Consider the following 17,803-nt stretch of genomic DNA (forward strand, 5'->3'; position numbering starts at 1 on the left):
ACAAAAATAACAATTTATTGAATATTTGCATGTTTCTTAAAACTGAAATTTTCATAAAGAATTTTATCTATAAATTTTTAAATAACTGAATTCCTTTGACGAATTTTAATAAAATTTTTAAGAATTATTTTTGAGGAATTCGATTAAAATTATATTAAAAATAATTGAAATTCTGCAATGAGTTTTATTATTTATGAAAATAATTGAATTCCTAAAAAGAATTTTATTATTTTCGAAAATAAATGAATCCCCGTAAAAATTTTATTATTTATGAAAATAATTGAATAATTGCGAAGAAATTTATAAAAAAAATTCGAAAATATTCAAATTCCAATGAAATTTTTATTATTTTTTGAAAATAATTAAAAGTTTGTGCAGAATTTTATTAAATAATTGAATTCTTTTGAAAAATTTTATGAAAATAGTAGATATTGAAAATCATTGAATTGAGGAAAATTTTTGAAAATAACTGAATTTCGGAGAAGAATTAAATTATTTCTAAAGATAATTGAAATTTTGATGAGAATTTAAAAAATTTTTGGACATAATTGAATTTCTGCAAAGAATTTTATTCTTCAATTTTAATTTTATTATCCAAATTATTTCGTACAATTTACGAAGTTTTCATCCTTCTTGAATCAAATTACGAACTTTACGGACCTTTTTTCAAAAAAACGGACTATTACGGAATTTTACGGGATAACTTTTTTCTTATTAATTTAACATTTTTTCTGACTACCAAAAATTTTCCTAATTACCAAATTTCCCTGTTTTTCAATTATTTTCAACTTACAGACAGGAATTCAAATACTATATACAGAAAAATATAAAAAAAAATAAAATTTAACTTTTTGATCATCAAAAATGCCCAAAAATACAAAATATTATCAAAAATTTTTTCTCTAATACAGATTTAGAAGAACGTTTACTTTCCGATCGTCGTTACGGAAAAACATGTGAAAAAAATCACTGCTCGACATTCCCTCTCTCTCCATCTCTTTCAATTGTAACTGTGCAACTTTTTACATATTATTCGTTGCAACGTGTCTTCTCGAATGTGAATTTAATGAGAAGAATAAATCATTTTAATGTAACGCGAAAGATCGTTGTATCAGGTATGGATGTATGTGAGTATATGTGCAAAAGGGCGAAGGGGTGTGTGGGGGGGAGAAGCAAGAGAAAGAAATAAAAAGAGAGGAGAGGGGGGGGGGTCAAAAAGGGGGATAGAGAACCAGATGAAGAACCGAGATGAGAGACTAAAAAAGAGAGAGAGAGAGAAGGAGGGATGAAAAAAAAACCGGTATTTTTGCGTTGAGCTTCGAGGGGTGCATTTCGTTGCGATTATAAAAGGCAGCCAACCCCCGGTGGTGTGTCTAGACGACGTGGCCTCCGATCAAAAACAGACCACCGAACTGAAAAGGCTGAAAGGGCAAGGAACTCCTCACAATGCCAAGAAATTAAAGTTTCTTCGTACCTACCTAGTCGCTCATTCTTTCTCTCTCTCTCGCAATTGGTTTTTTTTCGCATTTCTCTGTGTCTCTCTTTTTCGATCGTACCGAATCCGTGTTACACGAGCAGGAGCAAAAATGATGGAGAGGGGAGTTAAAAAAAATTAAAAAGAAAAAAAAAGAAGAGAAATACATAGTAGTAGAGTAAAATAAAAATCAACGAGAGACGCGATCGCGGTGTTGTGGTGGTGGTGGTGGTCCCGGACGAAAGTCTCTGGAACGGACATAAAAGAGGAAACAAGAGGGGGTTGAAAGGGCTTTATTCTCTTGCTGGGATTCTGGGTCCCCGCGATGGGGTTGCACTTACATTGTACCAGATAACCCACTTTCCGTTATTTTCACAAAAAAAAAATAAAAAAAAAACAGTCACTATTTAATCCAACTAGGAGAGAAGAATACACTCGGGGCAATGTTTTATTCGAATCAAGTAAAATTTATTTCAGTTAAGTAATTGTACATTTTTCTCAAGGCAAATGTATTTATTTGATTCACATAAAAAAATTTATATGCTTAAAAATAATTTATTTGCTTCAAAAGGAAAATTTGTTTGTTTCAAAAGAAAAATTTATTTAGTACAAAATAGATTATTTGCTCCAAAGAAAAATTAATTTGCTTCAAAAAAAGTGTTTGATTAGAAAAACAAGTTATTGATTCAAACGAAAAATTTATTTGCTTCAAGAAAAATGTATTTGGTTCAAAAGAAAAATTTATATACTTCAAAAAATATATTTGCTTTAAAGGAAAGTTTGTTTACTTCAAAAAAAAAAAAATTTACTTGCTCGAAAAAAAAATTATTTGCTTCAAAAGAAAAATTTGTTTCCTTCAAAAACATGTATTTGCTTTAAAAAATATATTTAAAAAATATAAAAATATAAAAATATAAAAAAAACATAAAAATAAATAAATAATAATAATAATAATAATTAAATATAAAAATATATTTTCGTTAAAGAAAAGTTTGTTTACTCCAAAAGAAAAATTTATTTGTTGAAAAAATGTATTTCCTTTAAAAAAAATGTATTTGCTTCAAGAAAAAATTGTTTACTTCAAAAAATGTATTTGCTTCAAGAAAAAATTGTTTACTTCAAAAAATTTTTTTTGCTTTAAAGAAAAGTTTGTTTACTTCAACAAATTTATTTACTAAAAAAATTAATTTATTTGCTTAAAAAAAAATTTGTGAACTTCAAAAGAAAAATTTGTTTACTTCAAGAAAATGTATTTGCTTTAAAGATATGTTTTTTTGCTGCAAAAAAATTTACTTTCTTCTGAAAAAATTTATTTTTCTTTAAAAGAAGAGTTTATTTACTTCAAAAATTTTTTTTTTGCTTCAAAGAAAATATTGTTTACTTCAACAAATTTATTTACTAAAAAAAATTAATTTATTTGCTCAAAAAAAAAAAATTTGTTAACTTCAAAAGAAAAATTTGTTTACTTCAAGAAAATATATTTCAAGAAAAATTTATTTGCTCCAAAAAAAAACAAGATTTATTTGTTCAAAAAAATGTATTTGCTTGAAAAGAAAAATGTATCTACGTCAAAAAAATAAATATTTGCTTTAAAGAAAAGTTTGTTTACTCCAAACAAATTTACTTTCTTCAAAAATAAAAATTTGTTTACTTCAAAAAATGTATTTGCTTCAAGAAAAAATGTTTACTTCAAAAAAATTTATTTCCTTTAAAGGAAAGTTTGTTTACTTCAAAAAAAAATATTTGCTCCGAAAGAAAAATTTATCTTCTGCAAAGAAAAATTATTCGCTTTAAAGAAAAGTTTGTCAGAAATTCGTAAACATCAGGTACAATTTAAAAATTGAAAAACGAAATATAATGCAGTATTTTCTGCAAATAGAATAAAAAGGAAAAACATAATTTACCTATATCAATGGCTAGAGTAAATTACAACTTTGTTTTCTTTTTTTTTGCTCCCAGGTTTGCGATAAACCGGAAAGACAAGCTATAAATTTCGATTATTTCTCCGCAACTAACAGGAAATGATTTGTGACTATAAGAAATGCGAGATTAATTGAACTGGAAATATGATATCAATGCCTAATTGAACTTATTATTATTTTGGTCCAAGAAGATACATTCGTAATAAAAAATACCAATTGTAAAATATTTTCCATAACAAATAAATTCATTCAAACTAAAATCAATAATTCCAAAAAAAAATTGATAGAAATCGATAGAATTCGATAGAAATTCATTGATAAATTCATAAAAGAATTATTAATTTACATTTAATTCAAAAAATCCATTTCTATAACCACATTCTCATTTGATATATACACAATTTCGAGATGCAGAATTGAAATATCCCCCGATAGATTGGGTCTGAGTATATATACACACAAGTGGAATTGATAAAGACCTCTGGAATGTTAGATAATTCCATCTAGGACTATATAGCAAAGCAACAGCTGTGAATTCAATGAGGAATCTCACTTGTACACCAGAACCAGAGTCCAATGCTCTTTTTAGAATTTCCTACACACCGATATGATGTTCATGATTTCAAAAATTATTTACATTTTTAAAAAATTCTTCATACTTAAATAAATATTCCTGTATTTTTTCTTTTAAACAATGCATGTTTTTTTTCATTCAAATTTATGACTCGAAACATTTTCACAAAAAAAAAAAAAAGAAATTCTATAGAAAATTCCACTCCAAAAACATTTATTTGATTCAAATAAACGATAACTTGTCTATTATTAAAAAATGTTTCAGATTCAAATCCAGGGTGGTCACAAGTTTCAGTTTATCAATTTCCCTGACATTTCCCTGACAATTTACTGACATTAAAATTATTTTTCCTAACAAAAGTCTTTTTACAGGAAAATTTGAAAGTTTACGAAAAATAAATAATTAATTTCATTTTTCCCTGATTTCCAGACAAAATTTTCACTTTTTCCCTGACCCTAAAGAATATTCTGATTCACTCTAAAAATTATTAGATACTCAAAAAAATAAATCTCCGCGATACATTTATTTAATTTAATTATAAAATTATTCAAAAACATCAATAAATTCTTTTTTAAATAAATATTTAATCATTAATATTTTTCCGTAGGAATTAAAATTCTTCAAAACATTCAAATTCAAACCTTTTTTAAATTCAACAATTTAAATTACCATAAAATTTTTCAAAAAAAAGTTAATTATTTACAAAAATCCTTCGCAAGAATTCAATTATTTTTACAAGTAGTAAAATTTCTCAAAAAATTAAATTATTTAAAAAAAAATGTAATTTGTTAAAATTGAATTCTCATAAAGAATTTTATCAACAAATTTTTAAATAATTGAATTCTTTTGACAAATTTTAATAAAATTTTCAGGAATAATTGCATTTTTCAAGGAATTCGATTAAAATTGTATCAAAAATAATTAAAATCCTGCGATGAGTTTTATTATTTATGAAAATAATTCAAATTTCTCCAAGAATTTTATTATTTATAAAGATACTTGAAATTTTGACAAGAATTTTTTTTTAACTTTTGAACATTATTGAATTTCTGCGAAGAATTTTATTACTTTTGAAAATAATTGAGTTCTTGCAACGAATTTTATTCAAGTTTATAAAAATAATATTGAATTCTTGAAAAGAACTTTGTTAAACTTTTTTTAAATAATTGAATTCTTGCGATGAATTTTATAAAAATCTTTTTAAATAATTAATATTTTTCTTAAAATTGTATGAAATTTTGTCTTTTAAATAATTGAATTTCTGTGAAAATTATTTCGAAGAAATTCATTAAAATTTTGTAAATAATTGAATTTCTGTGAAATTTTGCCAAGAATTATATTAAAATTTTTCAAAATAATTGAATTTCGAAGAAGAATTTTATTATTTATAAAGATAATTGAAATTTTGACAAAAATTTTTTTTTTAATTTTTGAACATAATTGAAATTTGGCGAAGAAGTTTATAACTTTTGAAAATAATTAAATTTCTGGAATTATTTGTAAACCTTTCCAAATTCAATTTTTTGAGTACTTTTAACTAAAATTCTTCTATCAATTTAGTATTTATGAAAATTGTAAAAATTATTTATTAAATAATTTATAAGTAATTAGTAATAATTTTATGATAGTTCTTGAAAAATTAAGTTATTTGAAAAGAAATTAAGTTATAGAAAAAATTGAAGGTTTTATATTAAAATTCGTGGTAATTTTATAGTTTACGAGGAAAACAAAAAAAAAATCAAAATTTGGAGTTTTCTCATGAATTATAAAAATTCAATTTTTTCCAGTACTTTTACTAATAATCCCTGACATTTCCCTGATTCCCCGGATCAATTTTACTTTTCCTGACTTTTGCCTGGCTTCCCTGACCTGTGGCAACCCAGTTCATCTCTGCATTAATTATTTTAAATAATCTTCCAAAAGTTCTTTTAGAATTCAATTATTTAAATAAAAAAATTTCTATTCTTTATAATAATTGTAACTGTCCATGTTTTTTTCTTAAGTTATTAAGGTATAAAATCTTTTAAAAAGTAATTGAATTTTTTAAAAATATAAATAAAAATAATCAAATTTTTGAAGAATTTTAATTATAAATATGACTACGATTTCTCCGAAATTTTAAAAAATCAAAAAAAGAAAATTTTTATCAATTTTTTTATTTACTTTGTTCGAAAATAATTGAATCTTAAAAATTATGATAAAAGAATTCTAAGAATTAGTTTTTAAAAATATTTTAATGTAATTTTTCGAAAATAATTGCATTTCTTAAAAGAATTTTTGTATAATTTTAAAAAAAAACTAATTAATTTTTTAATGAATTTTAATTAAAAATTTTGAACATGATTTTTTTTCTCCAAAATGTTGAAAATAATTCTAAAATGTAATTATTTTTTGAATGTATTTGAATTTTCAGAAATTTATAATTGAAAATACTGAAAAAATATTGAATTTAAAAAAATTAGAAGCTAATTTTCATTTTTAAGTTTATATTTAAAGTTTTTCATTAAAATCTTTGATAATTCAATTATTTTCAAAATTTTGAATTAAAACTCTTAAAAATTTGTTTTTTAAAAATTGTAACGAGAAATACTTGAAAAAAAGTAATTATTTGCAATTTAATTTTACCAAATTTCAATTATTCAAAAAGATTTTTATTATTTAGATATATTTGAAAAATGTAATTATCTTCACTGAAAAAAAAGTTTCTGGTAATTTCAACCAGAACTTTTTTTTCAGTGTTCAAAAATGGTTTAAAAAATTATTATATAGTTATTTTTCGCACTTTAAAAATCTAAATAATTTGCATTTCATACCAAAAAATTTGGTATTTTTTTGCAATATTTGGTAAAAAAAAAAAGTCGAAATTTTTGAAAATAAATTGAAAAAAGTCTCAATTTCTTAATATCCCTGACTTTACGGACATGTGGCCACCCTGAAATCAAATTTTATTTTGTTCAAAGAAACTTCCTTCGGTATTTAAATAAAACACCGAAAAATAATTATTACCAAAAATTTTCCATTTCCATCCCCCCGAAAGCATTGAAAATCATCATCACAGGCCTCGGATCGACTTTTGTAGTTGAAAAAAGTCGAAAAAGTCGATTGTAATCTTGAAAAAAGTCGAAAAAGTCGATTGAAATCTTAAAAAAAGTCGAAAAAGTCGATTTTAATATTTTTAATATTTCCAATTCAAATATCAAAACAATGTACACTACGAGGGTTTATTATTGCAATTGAATAACAAAATTTTGACATAAAAAGTTATCTAATATTTTATATAAATTATTATGATAATAATATTAGAATAACAGTAATTAAAAAATGAATAATACTTTTCTTATTTAAGATACTATTTTTCAACAAATATTAATAATGGGTCAGAATTTTTCAAACAGATCACCTAAAACTAAAAAATTTTCTTTTTGAAGCAAAATATTTTTTCTACTCTTAATATGGTTAAGAAGTTAATAATTATCATTGTTATTGACAATTATTATGAATAATAATCAAGTTTCTCTGATATTTGTTAACATTTTAGGCATTTTTTAAACAAAAAATGTTTATATCATATGTACATTCTTTTAAAAACTTTAAAAACTTATTAGCACAAACAATTACATTTGTTTTGAACAAATTATTTACTTTTTAAACAAATAAATGAATTATTTCTGCAAAAATATAATTTTTTTTCTTATTTTAACGAGTTTAAAGTCAGGTAAAGCTCTACTCATGGAGAAAAATAGTTAGCTATATTTCAGCTAATTTTTAGCTACCTTAGCTATAACCTTAATTGTTATTATATGGATAGCAATTATTGTTAGCTAATGCAGCTAATAATTAGCTAAAATAGCTAACTTTTTTGCTAAAACAGCTAATTATTAATAATAGCTAAAAATTCGCTATCCATATAATAGCAATCTCATTTTTCTCCGTGCTTGATTATTGATAACTACATTATTGTTCATATGATTGTTACAACAATGGTAATTATTAAATTCAAAATAATTTTTTACCAAAATCGACATAGATTACTTAAATAAACATAAATTTGGCTGCAAAAAAATTTTAATAAAAAGAACTAAAGTTATCTATTTGTTAATTAAGATTGTTTGCAACAATTTAAATAAATTGTATTATAAATTATTATTTGTCTGGTGGTCATGCTAGACTAATTTAAATTGATTTCATGAAAAATAAATAAATAAACATGATTTTTTCTAAAAAAATATTGCAAATTGTTAACTTTGAGTAAAAAAAATTATAAACAATTTAAAATTCAAAAATTGGTTTAGAGGGATCTTTTAGAAATTGTATCCCCTTTAATTTACATTTTATAAACAAATAATATACAAAATTATAAAAAATAAAAAAACAAAATATGTATATTTTCGAATAGTGCAATTCAAGACGAAACAAACCCATATTTTAAAATTTAAATCCGTTAATTGAAACTCCAGAAAAAAATTTGTTAATTTAGCAGTATTAAACAATTCAATTGTTAAGAACTTTTACAAAAAAATTTTTTGGCTTAATATTTTCAGGGATTCTTCTTAACCATATAAGAGTAAAAAAGAATATTTTCGTTTAAAAAAAAAATTTTTTAGTTTTAGGTGATCCGTTTGAGAAATTCTGACACAAATATTTTTTTTAAGATAAGAAAAAAAGTTGAAAAAGTTGCATATTTTTAGAAAAAGTCGAAAAAGTCGCATTTTTTTTAGAAAAAGTCGAAAAAGTCGCATTTTTTTAGAAAAAGTCGAAAAAAGTCGCATTTTTCAAGATATCCGAGGCCTGTCATCAGCAAAAATAACAAAAAAAAAAAAGGGAAAAAAATGAGCAAACATTATTTCCAGTCGAGATATAGAAAAGAGGTAAATTGTCGAGAGGAACTGTGTTAAAGCAAAGGCAACGGAGTATATAAAGTATCGTGTAAATTGTTGAAGGGGTGATTTCCTTGGAAGCGTTGATGCGAATCGAAGGCACAGTGTCTTGTGCTTGGGTTTATGCACCCCGAGCAAGTCCAAAAAAAAGGAGAGAATGAAGAAAAAACGAGTGTTTAGCTGCTTCTGCCTCCTATATACCACTGCAATGTATGTTAACTATATAAAAGCCAGAAGGGAAAGCCACGACAGATGGCACCAGCAAGTGGAGAATAGGCAACGACGAGCAAGATCACTAACCCCGATAGGCGAAAGACCCCGAACAGTTTAATTCCCTCTGGCCTTGACAGATGTCGCCACGAAATGGACTCGCAATTTCTGCGTCATTCCCAACATTTATATATCTATATATTATCATTATTATCAAGTTCATTAATTAATATAATATATATATTAAATTCTCTCTAAATTTCAATTAGTAAAAATAACTAATTTGATAGTAAAAAATCAGTCACTCATTCAAATAGTAATATTTTACTAATTAAATGTTTAATAATAACTAATTTTAAGTTAAATTTACTTTTAGGTTACGTTAAAATAACTCAAATTTTTGGTAACTAATTCAATTAGTGAAATTTGACTATTTTTGTAGTTATTTATTTACTACACCCTGAGAAAAATATTATTTAAACCAAATATATTTTATTTCAGCTAAATAAACGTATATTTGTCTCACACTGAAAACAAAATTTATTTGATTCAAATAACCGATTAATTGACTATTATCAATTAAATATTTAATTGAATCAAATAATATTTATTGGAGTCAATTAAATGGTTCAATTCATATTTGCTTCAAATACTGAAATTGTTGGTTCAAATACCATTTAATTGACTCCAATAAATATTATTTGATTCAAGTAAATATTTAATTGGTAATAAATAGTCAAGTAATCGGTTATTTGAATCAATTAAATTTTTTTTTCAGTGCAGAACCAACTAGACTTTTTATTTCTTTTAAATAAAAATTTTATTCGACATAAATAAAACATATATTTGAGCCAAATAAAATTTTATTTAAACCAAATAAAATTTATTTGAAACAAATAAAAAGTCTAGTTGGTTCTGAGACAAATATACCATTTCTCTGGGTGTAATAATTAGTAATTTTCTACTAATAAAATGTTATTTTTTACAAATTGCTGATGATGCAAAAAGTCAGACACGATTTTATTAATAATTAGTTACTTTTAAGTAATTCAGATTTAGAGAGTTATTTTATTATATTATAATAATAGTAATAAAAATAATATCAATGTATATTATCAGGGTTGCCACAAAAATTTAAATAATTTATTAAATAATTGAATATTTCTTTAAAATTGAATTTTTATGAAGAAAAATTTTTATCAAAATTAAAAAAAAAAATTTTAAGAATAAATGCAATTTTCTATCATTTTATTTAAAATTGCATAAAAAATAATTGAAATTCTGCGATAAGTTTTGTTATTTATGAAAATAAGAATTTTAATAAAATTTCTTAAATAATTAAATTATTTAGAAGAATTTTATTTTTTACGAAAATAATAGAATTGTTTCGAACATTTTTACAAACATTTTTGACAATAATTGTATGCCTAGGAATAGTGTTATATTTTAAGAAAATAATTGTATTTTATGATCAATTTTATTATAATTTTTTTAATTTATGAAGCATTTTATCAAATTTTTTTTAAATAATTGAATTCTGGAAAAGAATTATATTATTTATGAAAATAAAATTAATTTCTTGGGAAGAATTTTATTCTAATTTTTTTAAATAATTAAATTCTCGTAAAAAAATGTAGGTATTATTTGTGAAAATAATTTAATTTTCAAGAAGAATTGTATTCAAAATAATTGAATTGTATAGGAAAATTTTATTAAAATTGCAATTTTATTAAATAAATCTTGTAAAGAATTTTGTCAAATTTTTTTTAAATACATAATAGAATTTTTAAAAGAATTTTATTTAAATTTTTGTAAATAATTGAATTTGTGAACTATTTTTTTTCAATTCTCCGAATAATATATATTTGAATTCTTTCGAGAAACTTCATTAAAAGATTAAAAATAATTGAATTGGTGCGAAGAAATTTATTAAAAACTGGTAAGTAATTGAATTTCTGTGAAATTTTAATAAAATTTTTATTGAATTCTTTTGGAAAATTTAATAAAAATAATTGAAAGGAGGGGAATTTTTTTAAATAATTCAATTGAAATTTTTTGAAAATAATTTGAATTTTGGAGAAGAATTTTATTATTTATAAAGATAATCGAAATTTTGAGGAGAATTTTTAAAAATTTTTGAACATAATTGAATTTATGCGAAGAAGTTTATAACTTTTGAAAATTATTGAATTTCTGTAATTAGTTGTTCTTAAAATTTTTATTTAAATTCATTAAAAATTAATATTTTCTAAAATTTCAAATTGAAACCTTTAAAGTTCATCTATTTATCAAGATTGTACACGCAACTCTTTTGAAATTAATTAAATTTGAAATTTTTAATTAATTTCTAAGTAATAATTTTATGATAGTTCTTCAAGAATTAAGTTATTTAAAAAGAAATTATTGTCAGAAATAGAAAAAATTGAAGGTTTTTTATTAGAATTCGTGGTAATTGCATATTTTATGCGAGGCAAACGAAAAAGACACCATAATTCAGAATTTTCTTATGAATTCTAAAAATTCAATTTTTTCCAGTACTTTTAATAAAAATCCCTGACTTTTCCCTAACCTGTGCCAACCCTGATTATTTATAAAAAAAATACAACAAAAAATTTCACCACTGAAAAAAACACGAACTTTTTCTTCAACCAATTTGTTATAATAAAATAAAAAACTCCCAATAAATTTTGTCAAAAATTTAAAGAAAAACATTGATAACTGACTATAAAAGAGGGCAAAATAAATAGAGGAAGGAATTTCTAAGAAAAAAAAGAATTTAATGAAGAATTTACTACTCGTCCCTTTTTTCGGTAAATACATATAAACTTGTGTTAATAAAACGATGATTCAGCCACAAATGACAATCATGATCAGAAAGACAGAGAGAGAACGAGAGAGGGCTAAATCAGAGCTGGAAATTTTTTATTACAAGTTCAATGATACGATGAATATTTTAAAGTAAAAACTAGATATGTTAATTAGATATTTATTCTTGTCAATGAATTTTTAAGTGAAAAAAATTGAAAGTAAATAAAAATTATTTACTTATAATAGATAAAAAAAAATTGTATTATGTTTAAAAACTGATTTATATATTTGAAGTTTTTCAAAGACAAAATAATAATAACAATAATAATAATAATGAAATTAATAATAATAATATTAAAAATAATATAGTAATAATAATAATAAAAATATCAATAATATTTTTTACTAATTATTATTATTTTATAATATATTAATATTTATACGAGATGAATTATTATTATTATATTATTATAATTATAAATTTAATTTAATTATATTATTATCAATTATTTATATTAATTCAATTTATGTGATAATTACCAAATTGTGAGTGTAATTAAAGCCAATAAAAATTTCTTAAATTTCTCTTTATCATCTACAAATTATTTCTTAGAAAAAGTTATAATTCTTTATAACTTCATTGTTTATTAATTTTAAAATATCTATATTTGAATTGAAATATCTCTATTAACAAATTATAATAAAAAATTGTTGTTAATAATTTCTTTCATTTAGAAGATAAAACTGTAATTATTAGGGTTTATTAATTAAAAAAAGGTGAGATAAACAAAATTGCTGTTAAACATTAATTAATGTTATAATTATTATATTAATTATATTTTATTAATAAAATTACTAACTATTCAAATAGTGTTAATAACATTATTATAATATTATTATTATTTATTAAAATAAATATTTACTCGACATAAATATTTACTTGCAAATAGTCAAATAATCAAAATTATTTGGAGCAAATAAATAAAGTAAATAAATAAAATCCCAACAGGAATTTTTTCTAATTTAAAAATTATTAATTCCACTAAATAAAAAAAATTTTAATTTAATTCTGAAATTAACTAATAAAATTAATTTCAAAACGAAATAATTTTTTTTCATTTAGAAACAATTATGGAGTATAAAATTGTCAAAAATTAAAACATATAAATAGTAAAATATTTTGGCAAACAATAAGAATTTAAATATAATATTAAAATATAAATATTAACAAATAAAATACACAATTTTTTTTAGTCAATTTTGAAACAACAGGAAATTCTTCGTTCTCGATTTCAAACTTTTGTGAAACGTTTCAGTTGACTTAACCTCAAAACAGACATTGTTGACATTCTTTGTCTTGATGAAAGTCAATAATATTATATTTCACCAAGTTTCTCAAATGTCCATTAAGGGTCTTAAATATTATTTTCGACATTATTCTTATTTGCAATAACGTATTTCTTTGTCTAAAATACTTTCAATTTTTGCAAAAAATGAAACAAATTATTTTTCTTCATTATTCCTTTCCTATAATTACTAATCGTACCAAAAAATAATGTTAATTAGTATCGAAAAAATTAGTAACGTTTACAAGTACGAATAAAAGTTTCTTTTGTCACACAATATAAGACAAAGAAAAATTCATTATTCGTCTCCGGGTTAACCTAACTTTTTTCCATCATTCATCATGTATTAAATTTGACATTGAATATAAATTAGCAAAACGAGAAATCAAATATTCCCAAAATAATAATAATAATAAATTGGTAAACAAACTTACAGAAATGATAAAACTCGGGCATAATTGAAAATACACACGCAAACTTATAAAAACGAATCTTTTTACAGACTATAGATAAAAAGTTTTTTTAGCACAGCCGACAATAAAATTTCATCTTATCCAGAGTAATATGGACTCACAAAGTAAATCATATTTCGTCTGACAGATCTACGCAACGCGTGTTGACTTCCCCTGCCAATTTTTTTTTCATTCTTTTTTTTTTTGTCTTTTTTCTCGTTATATCCCACTCTTTCTGAATAATATTCTCTCGAGGTAAACAAGAAGGAAACCCCCGGTAGGTGGCGCTTTCAATGTCGCAGTATAATTGAATTTTCAGCAAAAGCATGCTTTTGGAGAAAAATAAATTCTAAAAATTTACAATTGAAAAAAAAAAACTTACCGATATTGAAAATAATTCACTGATGACACCAACGGAGGGCAAATAATGATCAATTAATCCACAAGAACAAACTTTAAACAATGTCCGATATTGGCATTGACATTTACAACACTATAATAACGATGCAAGATTATCGACCCGACTTTTTCGTTTCGTTCATTTTTTTTTGGCCAACACACGCGGTCCCACCTAACCTCGAAACAAGAAAGTAAACGAATTTTACGCAATAATACAGTGAGTTGAGAGATATTACGTTGGAAATAACACCGATTGGCATGCTTCGAGAAACTTGGGATCTGTGCACCGCGCGGACCGACTTCCTGCATCTCAAAATTGACAATAATACAGGTGAATTAATTGAATGCTTACCATCCATTGAGTCTTCAAGGTCCTCATTCTGGAGATAGGAAATATCTGAAACCCACAAACACCACGGGTTAGCGGAAAAATCCCTCGTGTTTTTGGGCAACCTCGTCCCATCCACAGGCACTCACTCACCCGCCATCTTGTAACAAACTGACGCGCACTCTTGCGGCGGCGAAGCCAAGTTTCTTACAAGATATCGAGAGTTATCGCACTGCGATTCGATATATCGATTATATTCAAATTTGAATTTTTACCATTTTCTTCTTTCTCCTGTTTATTTCAATTTAAAAACAATTTTAATAATTGTTATTAACTAGAACAGTAGAAATTAAATAGTCTATTATAACTGCATTTTCATTTCAGTAAATAAATATATCCGAAAAATTAAGAATTGCAATAATTATCAATAATATTAATAAATTACTCATTCTAAAGAGAATTCACAAAGAGAAAAGAAAAGTTTAATGATAAAAAATAAGAAAAAAGGAAATAATATTAGTAATTTTATAATAATTGATCAAATAAATAACAGTAAATTGTAAAATAAATACATAATTATTAAAAAAATAATTATTTATTTATTTTCTACTTTTATTAATTATTAATTAAATAAAATAAAATTATTTCAATAAATAATTATTAAAAAGGGGAAGTTAATAATAATAATAATTATTATTAACTAAAACAGTAGAAATTAAATTTTTATAAATCCTCTATTATAACTGCATTTTCATTTCAGTAAATAAATATGACCGAAAAATTAATAATTGCAATAATTATCAATAATATTACTAAATTATTCATTGCAAAGAAAATTTAAAAAAAGAAAAGAAAATTCCAATGATACAAAATATAAGAAAAATGGAAATAATATATTAGAAATTATAATAATTAATAAAATTTAATAGTAAATAAAAAAATAAATACATAATTATTAAATGAATATTTATTTATTTCGTACTTTTTAAAATTTTTAATTAAATAATTAAAAATTAATTCAATGAATAATTATTAAGAAGAGGAAATTAATGATAATTATTATTATTGAATTCAAACAGTAATAATTATTATTAATAATCAATTAAAATAACAATAATAATAATAATAATAATAATAATAATAATAATAATAATAATAATAATAATAATAATAATAATAATAATAATAATCAATTAAAACAACAATAATAAAATATTTAATTAATACACAATTATTATATTAAACATTAAATAATAATTAGTAAATTGCATCTATTTTGCGGGTAGAATAAAAGAGAAAATTCAAAAACTAAATTATAATAAATTCGAAAATAAATTAAAATATTAGAAGCAATAATTATTTTTTAACAAATTCTTTCAAATAAACCACAAGTTGTTAAAGAAATGTAAATAAAAATAAATATAGCTATTTAAATAAATAAACACATATTACATTAAAATATTTATTTACATAAAGTTCAATTGATAATTAATTAATAAATTAATTGTAATTGATTTTGATTGATCCTAATTAATATTTAATTTAACAAAGCGAAGAAAACCGAAAATGGAAAATGAATAAAAAGTTAAATTAATAATTAATTATTAAAGATTACTCTGAAAAAAACGATTACAGGATAAAAAATCCAATCCAAAAAGTTCAGACCGAAAAATCCAAGAAAAAAAGTCCAAAGTTAAAAAAATCCAAAATAAATAAAAAAGGTCGAAAATAAATAATGAAACATGTGAAAAAGGCACGTTTTTACTTTTTATGCAATAAAATCGAAATTTAAAATGTTAATGTGAAAATCGCAGGATTTTAATTATTTACATAAATAATAAAATTCTTGACAAAAATAATTCAATTATTTTCATAAATAAAAAAATTTCTAGAAAAATTTTTAATTATTCTATAAAATTTCTAAAACAACTATTCCAAGAAATACAATTTTATTTTCAACAATTTTGGTAAAATTTTGAACAAAAATTCAGTTACTTTTTTTAATATAATTCCAATTAATTTACTCCATTAACTTAATTATTTTCAGAAATTAAAAATTTTAAGTTTAGAAATACTTTTGATTCACAGTCATCGAAATGAGGAACTCAAAACAAGAACAATTTCATTGTTCTGGATTCTTTGGATTTTTAATTTCTTTCGACTTTTTGACCAGGACAAAAAATCCAAAAAATAAGTCCAAAATGAAACTATTTTTTTCCTTTTTTGGATTTCATTCACTTTAGATTTTTTGTTTCTTGTCCGGTTACCGAAAAAAACATTTTTGCAAATATTTTAATTAGAATAAATTTTATAACCTTCTTTGTCTTAAATAATTTTTATTTATTATCTAAAAAATCAATGCTTTCAAAATCTTTTTAGTTAATAAACAAAAGTATAAAAATAAAATAAAAATGTAAAAAAATAAATGTTTAATATTAATTTTAAACAAATATTAAAATAATATCGTCTAAATTCGAACAGTTACAGTAGTAATAATAATAATTAATAATAATAATATTGAAAATAATAATAATAATTATAATAATAATAATGAGTTAATTAATAATTAGTTAATTGAAATAATTAATTAAGAAAATGAATAATATTTTCTAATTTTGGAAATAATTTATTTTCAATTAAAATTATAATAATAATTAAGATTGCAGTTCTAATTATTATTAATTATTATTTTTTATTGAAATAAACAAATAATAACAAAAGATTGAAATCATATCTGACAAATTAATTGCTCCAGTAATATAACAATTGTTCTAATAATTGTGTCTCTATTTTATATTGTTTCCAATTAGAAGTGAGTACAGCTCATCATCGAACCTGGCATAATATTAAACATTCAATCGATCATCAATACTGTGATAATTCCTTAAGATCACGTATTCAATTAGGAAAAGAGAAACTATTTTGTCTCTTTTGTTTTCCATTATAATATTAATATAAATATTTTTCTTTATAAATTTTCATCTATTTTCAATATTTACTAATTTTAATTAATTTAATTAAATAAATTACTTATAATTTGCAGATTGAAAATCAAAAAAATAAATAAAAATAAAATTGAGAAAAAACTGAAGAATAATAAAATAGAAAGAAATAACAAAGGAAAGTAAAGCAGAAAAAATAATAATAAATTAAAATACTTCTGTATTTTTTCAACTGAAATTGAGAAAATATTACAACAAAAAAATAATTATTTATATATCAAATCTGTAATATTAAATATTAAAAATTAAAAAAAGAATAAATAAAGAATGCAATAAATGAAAAAAAGATTTTATATTTGTTTTTTATACAAATCTCCTCGATTCTCGTTATTTAAATAATAGAATTGTTATTAATAAAATTATCATACACAATTGATTAAATATGCAAAATTTCTTTGTAAATCGCAGAGA

General features: G+C 22.0%; 1 protein-coding gene across 6 annotated transcripts in view; it reads right to left on the reverse strand.

Moving 5' to 3' along the window:
• LOC122497978 (serine/threonine-protein phosphatase 4 regulatory subunit 1-like) overlaps positions 1-17,803 on the reverse strand; it is a 595,496-nt gene that overhangs the window by 313,974 nt on the left and 263,719 nt on the right. For 2 of the 6 annotated variants that reach the window (XM_043605432.1, XM_043605431.1), the window contains exon 3: positions 14,415-14,459. In XM_043605432.1, the coding sequence (XP_043461367.1) occupies positions 14,415-14,459 (45 nt within the window). Of the gene's footprint in view, positions 1-13,645; positions 13,824-14,414; positions 14,460-14,543; positions 14,581-17,803 lie in introns of those variants that run through there. The other 4 variants (XM_043605436.1, XM_043605435.1, XM_043605433.1 and 1 more) reach the window with 3 other exon arrangements.

Source organism: Leptopilina heterotoma, unplaced genomic scaffold (genome assembly GCF_015476425.1).
Source record: "Leptopilina heterotoma isolate Lh14 unplaced genomic scaffold, ASM1547642v1 Lhet_14, whole genome shotgun sequence".
Taxonomy (NCBI): Eukaryota; Metazoa; Arthropoda; class Insecta; order Hymenoptera; family Figitidae; genus Leptopilina; species Leptopilina heterotoma.